The sequence below is a fragment of the Pleuronectes platessa genome, chromosome 4 (genome assembly GCF_947347685.1).
Source record: "Pleuronectes platessa chromosome 4, fPlePla1.1, whole genome shotgun sequence".
NCBI classification, from domain to species: Eukaryota; Metazoa; Chordata; class Actinopteri; order Pleuronectiformes; family Pleuronectidae; genus Pleuronectes; species Pleuronectes platessa.
Genome location: NC_070629.1, coordinates 19,896,504 through 19,912,950, shown reverse-complemented (window position 1 = coordinate 19,912,950; position 16,447 = coordinate 19,896,504). Strand labels below are relative to the sequence as shown.

The 16,447-nt window shown below is 41.3% G+C and overlaps 1 protein-coding gene across 2 annotated transcripts; it reads left to right on the top strand.

The window, feature by feature from the left end:
* On the top strand, positions 1-14,740 carry slc1a3a (solute carrier family 1 member 3a). 2 transcript variants are annotated; one of them, XM_053421011.1, is made up of 10 exons: positions 1-247; positions 1,107-1,366; positions 2,245-2,382; positions 8,718-8,922; positions 9,573-9,615; positions 10,270-10,538; positions 10,617-10,850; positions 11,491-11,685; positions 12,096-12,230; positions 12,906-14,740. In XM_053421011.1, exons 2-10 carry the CDS (start codon positions 1,183-1,185, stop codon positions 13,111-13,113), a joined length of 1,611 nt encoding a protein of 536 aa, XP_053276986.1. In that variant the 5' UTR covers positions 1-247; positions 1,107-1,182; the 3' UTR covers positions 13,114-14,740. The 2 variants fall into 2 exon arrangements, with proteins under 2 accessions (XP_053276986.1, XP_053276985.1); XM_053421010.1 differs by having other exon boundaries at positions 22-247; positions 1,103-1,366.
* The last annotated feature ends 1,707 nt before the right edge of the window (positions 14,741-16,447 follow it).

The window sequence follows — 16,447 nt, the reverse complement described above, 5'->3', positions numbered from 1 at the left end:
CTTATTCCCCTCATCCCCGCTCCCTCCTCTCCTTTCTCCTCCCCTCTCCTCTGTCTCTCGTCTCTCTCTCTCTCCTCACTGCTGGCTGCTCACACCAGACAGCTCACAGCCAAAGAGCTCCTCTGTCCCTCTCCCAACTCGCCGCGCTCTAAACCAGAGCTTTCCCCTGAAAAAAGAGGAAAACAAACTATATTTAGACCACCACTGAGACCTTACTCCAAGGGAAGTTATTGCTCAAGTCTAAAAGGTACAGAAACAACTTCTATTTGAGTATTTTTACATTTTAAATGTCTACAAATGCATTTTACCATTTGACCAGTGACCGTGTGTGTGTGTGTGTGTGTGTGTGCATGTGCGGGAGTGTGGATCAGTGTAACACAGACTGTACACGTGTTGTAAGTTAAACTTTATGTTTGCATGCTTTCGACGTTGCAACACATGTGTTTATCATTCACTGAGTTCATTGGATTGACAGAAAAGTTGAACTATCTCAGTTTTTGCATGGTGTTTGTGGAGAATTTGTCATGATTGTTACTCTAAATGATTGTTTTTCTACATTTGAATCTGTCAAGTAAGATATTTATAATTTAATCCACTTTGTATGTGCTGAGTATTGTATACAGATGTTTTAAGTGACATTTAAGTGTAGAAGAGAAGTTAGACTAGTCTAACGAGAGGGTGGACTAGTGGCAGATCTTGGACTATGGGCAGAAAATGTCTCTGGTTCATCTCTGGTTCGACTCCACTGAGAAACAACAAAAAGACGAACCTGGATTGATATGTCAAAAAATCCAAGAGGATTCTCCCTACCCTGTCTAGTGCCCCTGAGCAAGGCATCTTACTCCCCCAACATCTGCTCCCCGTGCGCCGTACATGGTCGCTCACTTCTCTGTGTGTCCTGCACCAGATGGGTTAAAAGCAGAGGTTAAATTTCCCTACCTGCATGAGTGTGCCTGTGCATGTCTGTGCATGTGTTTGGGACAAATAAATGTATCTTAACTTAGAAACTTTTGAACAAACAAAGAGCAGAGCAGTGCAGGGTCTGATTGCTTTTTAATGTTTTGATATATAAATCAATCTGTCGTCCTTCCCTTTCAATCAGACAGCGTGTGGGCTCTGAACCAAAAGAGAGGTGCGACAGAGAGAAAGAGGTTCAGTGGGGTTCACGCTCCTGCAGCAGCCATGACTCAGAGCAACGGGGAGAACCCGCAGACGACCCGGAGCGGCCTCCATCGGATCCGGGATGGGATCCAGTCCCGGTCTCTGGTGGCCAGGAAGAGAGTGGAGAACATCAGGAAAGATGATGTGAAGGGGTTCTTCATCAGAAATGCCTTTGTGTTGTTAACGGTTGCAGCTGTCATTATTGGTAAGTGACATATTTTGGGGGGAGAGTTGCTTTCGTTGAACACACTGTTTGCACACCGGTATTGTTTAGTTAGTTTAATTGACTTCAAAGTGGAGGTTACAGGAAGAAACACTGTTCCTCTCCATCTATCACCACGCCAGCCCCTCCACTATTGAAAGCTTTGCTCGAATGATCCATCAATCTGGTGTGAGCAGCTCCCCTGTAGCTGGACGGAAGAAGGAGAAGAATAGAAAGAAAGTCCCCAGATGAGAGAACAAAGGAAACCCAGATGAATTTAAGAGACTGGCCCAAATCCGACCCTGTAGCCGACCTTTGCCCTGTTGCCATTAACCTCTGAGTCGTACTCAGTGGGAAGCGAGCCTGGCCCACACACCGCCTGCACATCTGCAGCCCAGCTAGAGTTACACCAAGCCATGGCAGACTCATTTGATTGATTGTTTAATTCAGGCTACTCATCACTTCAGGCTGTTGGAGCTGCCACCTGGGCCTGGTGGTGGTTTAGGGCTGACAAAAGTGAAAGTGAAAGAAAGAACTTTTGCAAAAGAAAGTTTTTCCCCACATTTCACAACTTAGGACACATGACTCAGACGGGCGAGGTGGTTCAACGCCTCACAACGAAAGACCAATGTTTTCAAATGATTTCAAATGCGAAATGTGATGACACGTAGACTGGAAACTTCGGCTATTGAACCACACATTTACTTGCTCGGGAAACTGCAAGTTGGTCTTATTATACAAAGATGATGTGTCAGCTTTCCAGAGTTAAACGCTCATAAATACTCAAAATGCAATTCTTTTTTAATTGGCTCTAAGCTCTAGTCGCTTGAAATGTTTTAACAAGGTTTTGACTCTTTCTCCGTATCTGATCCTCTCTTCAGGTATAATCCTGGGATTCGCGCTGCGTCCTTATAAAATGACTTACCGCGAAGTCAAGTTCTTCTCTTTTCCTGGAGAGCTGCTGATGAGAATGCTTCAGATGCTGGTGCTGCCCCTGCTGGTTTCCAGTCTCATTTCTGGTATGGACACCAAACTCGCCAGCCTTGTGTTCATTCATTCATTCAGGTCACCTCTTACATGAGTTTTTTTCACGTACATTTTATCAGAACCAAAGCTGGATTTGTTAATTCACAGACATATGCTTTTTTTCCCAACTTTTCGCGATAAGCATGAGCCCTTTGACTCTTATAACCGACATATGTCTATAATCATATCACATCAGGTTTCCGAACATGGCTGACAATGCTGCAGACACCCAAGGCTTGTTCTCAGTACTCTTACATTGGTGTAACATCAAGTTGAACTCATCTCAGTTGAAAATGACTTCTAAAGTCTAAAATAAGCACACATTTCTCAGATCCTGCCTGTGCTACGTAGCTTTGTTCTAAATTTACATCAAACATCTCACAACCCTCTACTGCATCTCCTGATATCACAAACCCACTAGCAACTTCTCTCTTGTCAACATGGCATCAGTTTTCACATGTGGAAAAAGGGGGACTGTGTGTGTCTGTCTGTGTGTGTTTGCAGTCACACATTTTGTAGGTAAAACTGTGTGAACGGAACGTACCAGTGACAGTGGTGTTTGATATTTCGTGGCGTCGCTGACCAACGTGTACTTCATGAGTGGCAGACTGGGTTGTTTGTTCAGCCGATGCTGTTTGTTGGTTTTGGGCCTAGCGGTGGACGGGGGTTAGGATAACGTCATGAGCGAGAGACACAGAGACAAGGAGAGAGAGAGAGACATGTTTTGAACCTACAGCGCTGGTCTCAATCACATGCTTTGGCCTCGTACTAATTGTCTTCATCTTGACAACATGAGCGACGCCGTCCAGACTTTAATGAGTTTCAATTGAATAAACAGTTTAGAATTCAGAAATTGGTCTGGATTGCTGTGAAGTTCCAGGCCACGTTTCTGGGCCTGTGCTTCGGATAAACCCATTTCCAGTTCGAATCCAGGGATGTATAGAGTTCGTTCACCACTGTTAGTACGATTCTTAGACGCTATCAGACATGCAGGGATTTTTTCTTCCTGGGGCCTCTTCTTGTTGTCGAAGTAAAACAATGCATTTAAATTATGGAACCAGAGCGTCCAAAAGCAGCAGCAGTGACTGATGAGTGTGATCGGAACGTACTGAGAGCAGATGTGGTGTCGCTGAGCAGTGATTGACAGGCCAGGAGACCAATCTCCTGAGGGGATGACAGACACTCATTGTCCGATAATAACCCTACTCTGTGCTGCGGCGGGGCGTAACATCAGCGTCCTCTGACATCATGTCACATGGCCGCAGCTACAACATGTGGAAATCAACAAAGAGGTTGTGTAACCAAGTCATCCAGCTCCTCTCTCTCCTCATCAGATGCAAAGTGGCCTGCTAGAAAGCTGTCGCTCTACCAGATAGAGTCAACTACCGTGTTACGACAGATAACACAACTACACGTCATTTCAATTTAAGCCCGCCACTTCAAAGTTTTCTTTCATCCATACTTCAGAGAGAGACTTGAATCAATGTGCCGTGAGAAAATCTGCCCTTGCAACAATAACATGTGTTAAATTCCTTTAACTTTCAGTGCAACAACAGTAGTTTGAACAGATTTTATTTGCACTGACCATAAATGCAGCCGGCCACTAGCGAGAGAATAGCAGCAGCACATGGAAGGCCATCAGAGTTCAACACTCCAAAATGCTGATGACAAAAACATCATACTGCAAGTTGCTGATGTTAATTATATGTTAGAAAGGACTAAAAGTTATTTTTGTTTAAATCAAATTTTCATCGAATCGAGACTTGCTTATCGATTGAAAGTCATAAGACTATCTCTCATCACAAAAGTGTTCAGGCCAATGTGTAACATGACCATAGTGTTGACACCTGCATCACAGTTTGACCTATATGATACCATTTTATCTTTCAAACTTTTCAGATTTCTGCGGAACCTGTATGACCTCCCATTGAAGTAATAAAATAACTTGAGAAGAGAGAACCTTGTTTTGACAGACTTCGCTGTGTGATTATCTATGTTTCTATCACTGTAGCAAACAGCCTGGATTCACAAAGAATCCGCAATTTGTTTACATGCATGGACTTGGAGCATGACATTGAGAATAACGTATTTTTGAGGATATGAGCATCGTGAATAAGATCATATGACTTCTTTTCTGCAAACACGTGGGCCCTGGACAGTCACGCTCCCCAGAGGGATTTGTGCCACTTTGTGAAATGACCTGTCCCGGTTCAAGGAAACTTGGCTTTAAGTCTAAAAGTTTGGATGAACTGGGAATCTATAAGTCTGAGAACATGCGTAGGAAGCCTGGAAGGTATAAGCCTTGAGGGAAAGATAGCCTGGTGGACAGATAGACAGGGAGAAGAATGGAGGATGAAGGATCACGAGGAATGGGCTTGAGATTAACTGCAGGATCCTTATTGATCTTCCCCCATCCATAAAAACATCTGTTTAACATGTGCTCACTCACATATCAAACCAACCTTTTAATTTATGATTTCTAAATAATCGATATTGTTTCGAGAAATGTCATTATGAGGGCCGAGCGTCCATGAGTAATTATAGAGCCAAGAAGGGGCTGGACAGGAAGAGAGGATGAGGGTAATAAAAGAGGAAAAGGCGGATGATTAAAGAGGAGGTCAATGGAAGGGGGTCTTCAATTTAGGAGTGGGAGTCGAGGGGAAGACCAGGAGGAGGAGTAACGAAAAAAACATCTGGAAAGTATGATGACAACAATGATAGAAATAACTGGACATACACATCATTTGTGAGTTTGTTCAATGACCGAATCAACGTAAAATAGGAAAAAAACTCTTTAGAAGTCAAAGAAATGTCAAAGAATAAAAGTGAGATAAAGTAAAGTTCTTTTGAGGTTTTAAATTCCTGCATTAGGTCATCCAGGTAGCACTAGCAGTATAATTGGGTAAATTAAAGAATGTAGCAAATACTATGATTTGGGATATACGGTCAATATATAAGTAAAACATTATTTAAACGTATCCGTATCTAATTTATTTTCAGATAAACCTCCAAACCTGGACTCAGAAACCATTTGTATGTCTTTCAGGACAGACTTTTTTATACTACATCTTTTGTTAGTGTGAGGAAATTTTTTTTTTTAAACTGGGAAATTACATTTTTTATTTATATCTAAGTTAATGTGCTTCAAAAAATGCTTTATTTCCCAGAAAAGTCCTCATTTACATATGTGGGCCTTTCATGCAGAAGTGCTTAGATCATTTTGATTATTTCCTGACCCCGAAACTCGCTCTTTGCAACTCTCTGGTATCTCGGTGCCAAGCGCAGAGTGCACGGTGCACGGGAGGGAGGAGATCACCAACATGAGGGAGGCCGAGCAAAGGGAGTTGTTGGTATTTTGGTGGAAAATGTCTCATGATTGATTGATTTAAAAAATGTAACATATAAATAAAAAACTAACAATCAACATGAGTTAATGTGACCATTTAGCTCGTGAAAAAAACGTAAAACCATAACTTTGTGGGCTGCAACTGGCTACAATTTCCACTTCTGACCTTTCTTGATAAATCTCTTAATTGTTCGTCTAGATTAAGTAAGAAAAGGGGTAGATTAGTTGGGGTTGCTTTATTTGTCCAACCACCTCATCAAAGTCCAATGATATTCACATTAAGTATACAAGACAAAGAAAAGCAGCAAATCATCCTCAACACATTTTTTAAGTGGATTATCAAACCATATTAATTCTCTGTAAAAATCTTTCAAAGTCCATCAACTGATATGTGAAGGTGGTTTCTGGCTGCAGGCCTTCAAATAAAGTCCTGCTAGAAGTTTGGAGTCGATCTCTGCCCAGTGTCAGGGGATGTTAATTGCTCTCGGGACCGACCTCTTGCAGGGGCCACAATGTCCTGTGATTCAACTCCCCCCCAAAGTAGGCTTGTACTTTTGTGTTTGATGAACATTCCCCCATATGAGAAAGAAAGTCATTCTCCCTGCTCCCCTTCAGTCTTGGTCCTTTCGTTCTTTTCAAAGAATGAAATTGGTGCGGCTGCGTCCGCTGTTGCCTGGACAACAGGCCGGCGATCATTGTGTGTCTGTGTGTGTGTTTGTGTGTGCGGGGCTGACAAAGTCAACAAGTTTTCCCAGGGCTGTCAGAAAGAAAGGGAATAAGAGGAGAGCAGAATAAAGGGGGGTGGGAGAAAAGGAGGAGGCAATGAAAGAGGATTGCAGCAATATAAGATCAGCGTGCAGGGGGGGGAAAGTGCACGGAGGGAAGAGGTGGGGGTGGGAGAGGAGGAAGAGCTGGGGGTGGGTGGGGTACTCTGGGGGGGGGGGGGGCACCCTGAAACAAGAGGTAGTAGTGAGGAGAGGTGTGGAATTTGAGGGAGGACAATGAGGGAGGGAAGGGTGAAGAAGGGAGGAAGAGGATCAGAAAGGACGGTGGATGAAAGCCCAAGTCCTGGGCATGTTGATACAAGAGAAACAGAGAGAGAGGGCCAAAGCCGGGCCACTAGGTACACCCACCCACACCCACCCACAGACACACACAAACACACACACACACACACACACACACACACACACACACACACACACGTTAGTACACACGGTGCCGAAGTGCCACAAGTGAAAATAACACATATCTCCTGTCGCACAAAGCCCTGCTTTGCCTTGTACAGATCTGAATGAAGAAAACAGCAATAATAGGACCTGACAGTGTGAAAATGCAATGCCACAGACGCGATTGTCACAACTGAGGCAGATTCTCTGTTTTCCAAATCCAGCTCTCTGAATGGCTGCATTTCTCTTTTACACCATTATCCCTGCAAAGTCTGCTTAATGCTATTAGAGCTGCGGAGGACAGATTCAGCCGCGGGCTCTGTTGAGCTCTGACTGCCTCCAACTTCTCTCTGGTTTGGACAACTCTTTGCAGTCAGTGGCTTATCAGCTTTTACACGAGGATCAACTATGTTGATGTTTAAATAAATGTTTTTTATTCTGCACCGAACTGATTTGTGGCCTGAAAAAGATTCACATATTTTAGGTCATGTGTGCTGAAATAAAAAATTAACAGAAACAAACCAAACCACATTTTTATGTGTGTAATCAGGAGCAGATTTGCTGCATCACATTTGTTTCTGTGTAAAACATCAATCTGTGCTATGGCCTTGACTGGATATCCCTCACAGTGTTTTCAGTTTTCCTCTCGCAACACAGATACATTGTTTTTAGTATCCTTGTCTCTGTGACACAGATAGTCAGCTGCGGTCAGACTGTTCATCCCTTACTGACACCTCCGGCTGGTTTCTGTGTTAACAAACTAATGTCACACATGGGAACGTATATGTTTCTGTTGTATGATCAAATAGAAGAAAAAAAACTGAAAAAGCCCAGAATGGCCATTGGCTTTCAAAGAGTTTTCCCCGCACCTATGATTTAGAATATATTATATATATTAAATATGAATATACAATATATAAACAGATTTTTGTACATTTGATCTGCGGCTGGATGCTGCACAGAAGGTGTTATCTTTTCCGCCGGTAAAGTTCAGAGTCAGCTTATGTTTCTTGCCGCTCTTTGTTGTCACAGATACCTCGTCATATAATCCAGATGGATGCGCCGCACTGATAATCACAGCAGCTTTTTCTCAGGCTAACTGTTTTCCCTCGGGAACACATGCTGGTGAAAACAAGGAGCGTCAATATCAAAGCAGTGTTTTTTGATTATTTTTTGTTTTATATGATTTTATATCTATTTTGTTTTGCTACTTTATTTAGGGTCAGGTTGGGGTTAAATCACAGCACTCCCAATGAGTGCTTCGGCAGTCCCCTTAAAAAGTCCCTCATTAAAGCAATAATTGATTGGTTAAAATCCCATCATAAAAGGAATGAATAAAGAAATAAGTCAACAAAATAATTACATCGGGGAACGTTTAAAAGACCACAGGCACAGACGGGGCAGCAGGAGTTTAAGTTCTCGTAAAAAAAATACTTCTGCAGATCTTCAAGGACTCTGGAGGAAACATTCTAATATCCCAATAGTAAACAATAAGAAATAACAGCAATAATCATTTTAATCAATAAAATACACTGATAAAAGGGTTTGTTAGGAAACAGTTTCTAATGCGAGTCACGATAAGCTGATTCAGGTCATTGGTAAAAAATATTTCATATAAGCTGCTCTGTAGCTGGTTATGTGGTTTGTTTACATGATTCCACATGGAGCTGCTTATAGCACCACAGGCTTATAGCATTGCTGCTCCCTCTATAGGAACCATGTGGAGAATAAACATCCAGGCCTCTGATGATGTTTGGATGTCGATAAATGCTAATATATAGATACATTTGTATGGTATTTTCTTGTTTTTTAGGTATGGCTGCTCTGGACGGCCGTGCTTCAGGTAAAATGGGCATGAGGGCGGTGGTCTACTACACCACCACCACTGTCATTGCTGTGTTCATTGGTATCGTCATGGTGCTCATCATCCACCCTGGAAAAGGATCCAGGGATGAGTTCGCCAAGCCGCCGCAGATAGAGCAGATCAGCCCGGCTGATTCCTTCCTGGATCTTATGAGGTGCCCACACACACACACACACACACACACACACACACACACAAACACACATTGATAGCTTTTAAAGCATTCCACAATCAAGACACGATGCATATCAAGGATTTACTTTCTCCCCATGAGCCCATCAGCTGATCTTCTGGTAGTTCTCAGAGCCTGATTGGTTACTGCAGGTCATCATGCTTTTGCAAGACAGGCCGCCTATCACTGGAATTACTGACCAGCTGAGATCAGATATCTGTTATTGCTTGTAAATCTCATTTTATAGTGTTGTTCAAAAACATATTTAATCTTTGGGATTTTATGTAATGTACTTTTTTTTCTTTTATTTATTTTATTTTTAGGACCTTTTTGGGAAAGTGCTATACAAATAACTTATTGTTAATAGGCTTTTTCTACTACTAAATATCGAAACATGCTCATATAGGTATTTCAGTGATTCTGTCCTCAAAAATAGTATTCCCTCATTTATTGTCACTTTGGGTATTGATCGCTCACATGGAGGATGACAAAGTGGGGGATGGAAAATCTAAGATCTGTGACATTTGAAGAAATACATTTTCTAAAAAAGGCAGCAGAATGTCAACGGGCCAGTTTCTGTGTTTCAGTGCTGCACAAGTGAATTCTTAATCCCAACCTCTTTCGTTTTTCAGGAACATGTTTCCTCCAAACATCGTGGAAGCTTGCACCAAACAGGTCAGTCTCTCTCCACCTCTATCTTCATCTCATTCACTGTCCTGCAGTTACACAAAATGCTTTTATTACGGAACTCGCTCTTTGGCATATCATCACCCGTATTGAAGCATTATTTAAAGTCTCTCCATGCATACTTTCAATTGAATATGTTTCCGTATATATTTATACTTCCTGTGAACTTTCAGCTTCCTTTCATAGATCTCTATGCCACTAACTAAATACATTTTTTTATTTACAATGATAAAAAAAAACACAATTCTCTCAAGGTCCAAAATAAAGTTTTTTCCTGTATATTCAATCGCATATCGTGCTTCAGTTCCGCTTTCAATTCCTCATTCCAGCACATTTGAAGTGGTAAGGGCATTTGGTATTGTGAAAGTTTGTTAACCAGTTAGTTAGGGCAACATAGGAAAGCCCAAAGAAATAAATGGATTCTGAAATTCTCTTTAGTGTCAAATATCTATATCCACTTATCAATAAACTTGATCCATTCATGTTATTCTAATGAATTGGGACTTAAAAGATGTCTTCAAATTAGAGTCTTCAATGAACATGAAACTCAAATGTTACACTTGAGTAAAAGCAATTATAAAATGCTATTGCCCCTGGAGTTAACTGCTGTTTAACCCAATTTGTTTCTGTTTTAAAATCCAGTTCAAGACGAAGTATGCCAAGAGAGTGGTCCATGTGAAGATGACGGTGAATGACACTTTATTCACACTCAACGGCAGCCAGGAGATCAGCCGGGAGGAGATGATCCCGGTGCCGGGGTCGGTAAACGGAGTCAACGCCCTCGGCCTGGTGGTGTTCTCCATCGGCTTCGGCCTGATCATCAGCAGCATGAAGGAAAAGGGACAGCCCCTGAAGGACTTCTTCGACTGCCTCAACGAAGCCATCATGAGGCTGGTTGCCATTATCATGTGGTAAGTGCATGGATGGAGGAATGAGCAGAGATTCTGTTGAATGAATCGCTGATGAACTACCACCTCATCAATCCTCAGGTATGCCCCCATCGGTATCTTGTTCCTGATTGCCGGTAAAATCGTGGAGATGGATGACATTACAACCATGGGTGGCCAGCTGGGGATGTACACAGTGACGGTCATCAGTGGACTGGCCATCCACTCCATCCTGGTCCTGCCAACGCTCTACTTCGTCATCACCAGGAAAAACCCCTTCGTTTTCATCGCAGGGCTGCTGCAGGCGCTCATCACCGCCCTGGGAACATCCTCAAGGTGCGTGACAGGGCTAAAGGTCGCACTGCTTGATTTCAATAGTGTATCTTTTAATTTGTGTACATCACATTTTTTATTTTGCACGTTTGAAAGTTGCTTCAAAAATAAACTTGCTTTATTCCTATTTATATCTCGGCAATGATACATTTTCTTCAAATTTGGAATATAATAATATTATTTTGTCAAATAATTTGTTTTCCTCTTTCTTTAATAATGTGGCTTTCCCAGGGAATAATTAATAATAATAAATTAATAATAAATGTCTTGTATGCAGTGACCGTGGGCGATAAGCATGATTTATATATTAGTTACCCACATTTTTTGGTTAGTGTAAGAGAAATAACTACTATCTTAGCACTCAATAGAGCGCACACCTTCGCTAAGGCCCAACATTCCCCTTAACTTCAACGAAAGAGGAAAACAAATTCTGGATCGGGAAATAAATGTATTGGTAATCTGTTCAGTACTTTTTGTATATTCTTGTTTACAGACAAACAAACAGCCAATACAAAATAACCATAACCTCCCTAGTGGAGTTAACAGTGCAGCCACTCATTGTAGTTTATAATAGACAAGTTGAATAAATCATCACTCTCCCACTTTCTCTGTCCGACCTCTTCCTCCCTGTGTCCTCTCACAGCTCAGCCACTCTGCCCATCACCTTTAAATGCTTGGAGGAAAACAACAAAGTGGACAAGCGTGTGACCCGCTTCGTGCTCCCTGTCGGCGCCACCATAAACATGGACGGCACAGCTCTGTATGAAGCCCTGGCTGCCATCTTCATCGCCCAGGTCAACGACTATGACCTGAACTTTGGACAGATTCTCACCATCAGGTATGAAACCTGTTTAGTATCTAGTGTTTTATTCAGTGAATGTCGCCAGCTCAGAGTTTTGGGACGAACATGAGAATGTTGCTATTACAAGTCTTTCATTATGGCTTGGAAGACAACTTGAGCGAAGCAAAGCCTCAAGACCACAGTTTCCAGCTTGATAAATGGTTTTCTAACCACCAGTCTGTCAGTTTATTTCCTTGTGGGAGAAATGGGGGATGGCATTTCATCCCGAGGAATGGAATGAGTTTAAGTGACCCTCTTTAATGCAGCAACAAACTAACTAATCAAGTGGTCAAACTAAGGACATGTCAGTATGTTCTTTTTGGTTCCACTGTAATGACAATTTTTTTTCCCTTATTTTAAATTAAATACTATTAACTTTCTTTCTTTGCACCACCTTTTCCCATCAGCATCACTGCCACGGCAGCCAGTATTGGAGCAGCTGGAATCCCTCAGGCAGGACTGGTTACTATGGTGATAGTGCTCACATCGGTAGGCCTGCCCACCGATGACATCTCGCTCATCATTGCCGTTGATTGGTTCCTGTAAGTATTGGATATATCACATCTTTGAGAACGTCACTTTAAAACGATCAAATCTAAATAAAGATAAATAGGATTTTTGTCCAATTTGAGCCACAACACCTTTAATATACTGTAAAAAGTGGATTTATCTACAGTGATGACGGGGGTTAGACTACGAGGAAAGCAAAAAGTGGCGTATAAATTCAATTACGTTCCACTCAGTGGTGTGTTAAGGGATTAATTGATCAGATTGGTGCAATGTACGCTCTTGAGTGGATTAGGGGACAGCTTCCAGAGACACTCCCCTCACATTCCATGTCCCTCAATCCATCTGGTTTTTATTCAGTCAGCGTCCAATCCCAGTGCAAAGCCCCACTTCCTCCCATCTCCTGTCTGTGCTGTGGATGGCCTGCAGCGCTAAGAGCCTCCAGTTTCCGACCATGTTATACACCTAGACATTTACAAACGCGCCACATGGATCTGTCTTTTCTTGTCTCTTGTTTTGTCATGTCTTATTTTTCTTTTCCCGTTTTGTTTCCTCTTGCCTCTCTCGTTTCACATAGTCTTTTTATTTTGTCTTCTCTTGTTTCATCTTATCGTACATTGTCTTGTGTTCTCATGTAAATTCTCACCTCCTGTTCTCACCTGTTCTCACCTGTTCTCACCTGTTCTCACCTGTTGTCCGTCTTTCTTCAGGGACCGATTGCGCACCACCACCAACGTCCTCGGAGACTCAATCGGCGCTGGCATAGTGGAACACCTTTCTCGCCACGAGCTGCAGAACAAGGACCCCGAGGTTGGCAACTCGGTGGTGGAGGAGGCCGACAAGAAGCCGTACAAGCTCATCAGCCAGGAGAACGAGTACGAGAACGAGAGGGCGGCCGACAGCGAGACAAAGATGTAGGGGCGAGCTTTTCGTCCCGGGCTACCTCTTTTGTTATGAAACCATTCTCCTGCATTGAACCTCCACTAATCTCTTCTTTATTGCAAACCTTCCTCGCACATGATTGGAGGGTTCAGATTAAACTCGATGTACAGCTAGGATATAATTCCGCCAAGTGAGCTCCACTAATGTGGGGGGATCCTTCCGGTCACACTATAGGATCTGTGCTATGATGCTTCCTAAGAGTACCGCACGTGTCAGCCATGGGGTGACAGCTGCTTACTATTAAACATGAACTTCACTCGAGCCTGGTGGTCTGTGGCCTGCATGTCATATCCAACTTCTCTCAGAACTGTGATGACTAATCTCTCCCACTAGAGTTCAGTGTTGCTGTGAGTCTTATCACAACAGTCGATCACAGCCCATACTTGACCTTTATGGAAACTTTTATTCTGGCTTTACAGGTGCTGCTTTTAGGGTTGTGTGAGAATGTAATTGAAGGATATAAAAATCATTCTGTTGAGTGTTGAATATCATGCACATACACTGCAGTGAGCAGGCCAAGCTCTTCAGGGGGGAAAGGACTGTGTATCTACAAACTTCTTTACAGTTGTCAGTGGCTTTATTTCTTATTCTTTGGAGTAAAAACTTTATTTTCCTAACTTATACTTATCAAACAAATGACTACAATCATTACAACTTATGAACCAAAATGTCTTAACTTTGTCAAATTGTGTGAATTTGCTCAGTTGAGAATTTAAACTGTCATCAAATCAGATTTGTAAACCTTTATACTTCAACCAAAAAAACAACCAAAAATATTATCCAAATTTTTCAATCTTTTAACTAAATCATACCCAAACAGAAAACCTCTACAACAATGGTGTACTCTTTCAATGGAAAGACGGTAATGATTGTGTGTCTGGTCACTTCTCATTATGATTGTGGATCAATTATTTTATAGACCCTCTAACGCGGATAGATGACTAACAATCATTTAGCTGAAACATTCACGTGTCTCTATGAAATATTAGCTTTTTATTAAATATGAAAAATGGTAGTCAATAGCTTGAATGTAGATTTTTCAAATGTTGTTTGATTATATGAAAATCTTCACTATTCTAAATTCAGCTTCCCGTAGTATAACAATCTAACCCTTATCTTGATTGATATAACATGGATTTTCATTTCTCCCCCCCCCTTTTTTTAGCTTCAATTTATATGTGCTGTTTTGTAATTGATAAAATTCAAATGTAACATTTACATAGACGTTATAGGAGGATGCTTCTGAATATACTGTACTTGTATAGAGAAATGTAGATAAAAGTGTACATTAATTGTAGATTTCAATTGTAAAAGGTTACCCGAGGATTGCACATGTAAAGATGCTGTAACTATGTTCATATAAAACCTGATGACCAAACTAACAATACAGCTCTAGTTCCTTTTATATATTCACAACTGGAAGATATAACGGACCAAATGTTTTCTCCTACACACTTGAGGAAATTGAATAGTTATTTTGTTTACAAATGCTGTTGTCTTCTCTTGATATGGCTGTTTCTCTCACACAAACACACAAACAAGTGAGGTATAGATGTAGTTGTATTTTTCATGTGGTTTTTTTTTCAATAAAAAACTGAAATCAGTGGTTGCTTGCTTGTGATTTTATCATGAACATCTACATATGTAATCTGTGAATCTAAAGCAAAGCCTCTAGGAAAGATGTATAAGTTAATTGTTTCTTAATGTTGAAAATTCTGGTTTAACCAATTTAGGGATTAGCTGCCTGGGAACTACACGTATTTTTTAAAGCTGCCCAGAGGGATGTGATGCACAGATACTGAACAGTCCTCAGTCTTCTTCACCGACCGATCCTGATTGTTTGTGCTGGAGATGTGGCCTCAAACATGGAACCTTCGTCCACTGTGTAGCTTCCTTCAGGCCAATGCCTCCCAACACAGTCACAAAACCTTTACTCAGAATGCCTGCCACCTTTAACTGATGACAATGCTGACACCTTGAGGTCAAACAGGGATTTTCTCTCCTGCGAGACATCTTGACAGAAAGTTACTTTGCAGATGATGAGTTCATGAACCCTGTGGTGGACATAAATAAAGTTTCCCTTATGTCTCCTCTTCCTGTGAAAAATAGGCAAAATATTCTGAGTGGATGTCACTTTGCAATTGTGATTCGGGATCTTGTCTCCTGCCTTGGGTATTTATTTATCTTGGCTCCTGCAGTATGCTATTGGTGAAGGAGGGATGCATGGATTGATAACATTTCTATGCATTATTATAGATTAAACTGCAGTGGCTGAAGGTAGTTAGAATACAGTAATTATGTGAAAGCATAATAGTGCATAACAGGTAATTTTACTTTAGTGCTTGAATATATGTTGCTGATTTAGCCAAGTCGTTTTGCAAAATATGTGTTATGTACACACAAAGAAACAGCAAAGAAATCAGCTTATAGTCTTTTATTGACTATTTCATCAAAATCAGAATTACTTGGGTTTTGCTACAGTCGCTCCTACCAAGAATAGAAAAATATATAGACCAAGACAATAACAATAAACAGAAATTACAGAAATATATACGTAAGAGTATAAAATATGTGGGGGACACACCCAGGTCTGATCCGCCTGGGGTGATTGTCTTACATCCACTGGTGATCTCTGACACCGCCTGTTGGTTGGCAACTTGTATTCAAACTAGTGTGGAAGACTTTAAAAAACATATATATCTACCATCTTGTCCTATGTTTGAATTATAATACATCATATATAGAAAAGCTGGAAAAAAAAATTGAAAAAATACAGCATGTACAATAATATATTATATGCAACAGAAGATAACTCTTATAAATGAAGGTGTAATGTGCCCGGATGTAAGAGGTCTGGTTTGAGACAAGATAAGATAAGATAAGATAAGATAAGATATAATCCAACACCGGTAAAATTTGCAATCAGCAAGGGTGTCAACATTTGATATCTGTAAAGTAATTAAAAGTAACATGCAATATAAGTGGAATAAAATAATGATATATACATTTAGAATGTGAACAGTGAAATTGATTCCACATAAACAATTGAAATGCACTGACCTGAGTTAAAGTTCAGTACATCGTATGTGCATGTGGTTCTACAGCTGATACAGCCTCACTGCTGCAGGACACCTCCTGTGACACCTCCTGTGACACCTCTCCTCTCCACACACAGTCCATCTACTCCTCAGACACCTAACACGTGACCATTTGTTTATAAGTTTGTCTGCAGGCTGATGTTTGCGTTTTGAGCTGAGGCGGAATTCACAGCAAACTTGTCTTGCAGCGCCCCCCGGAGGCACAAACGCGA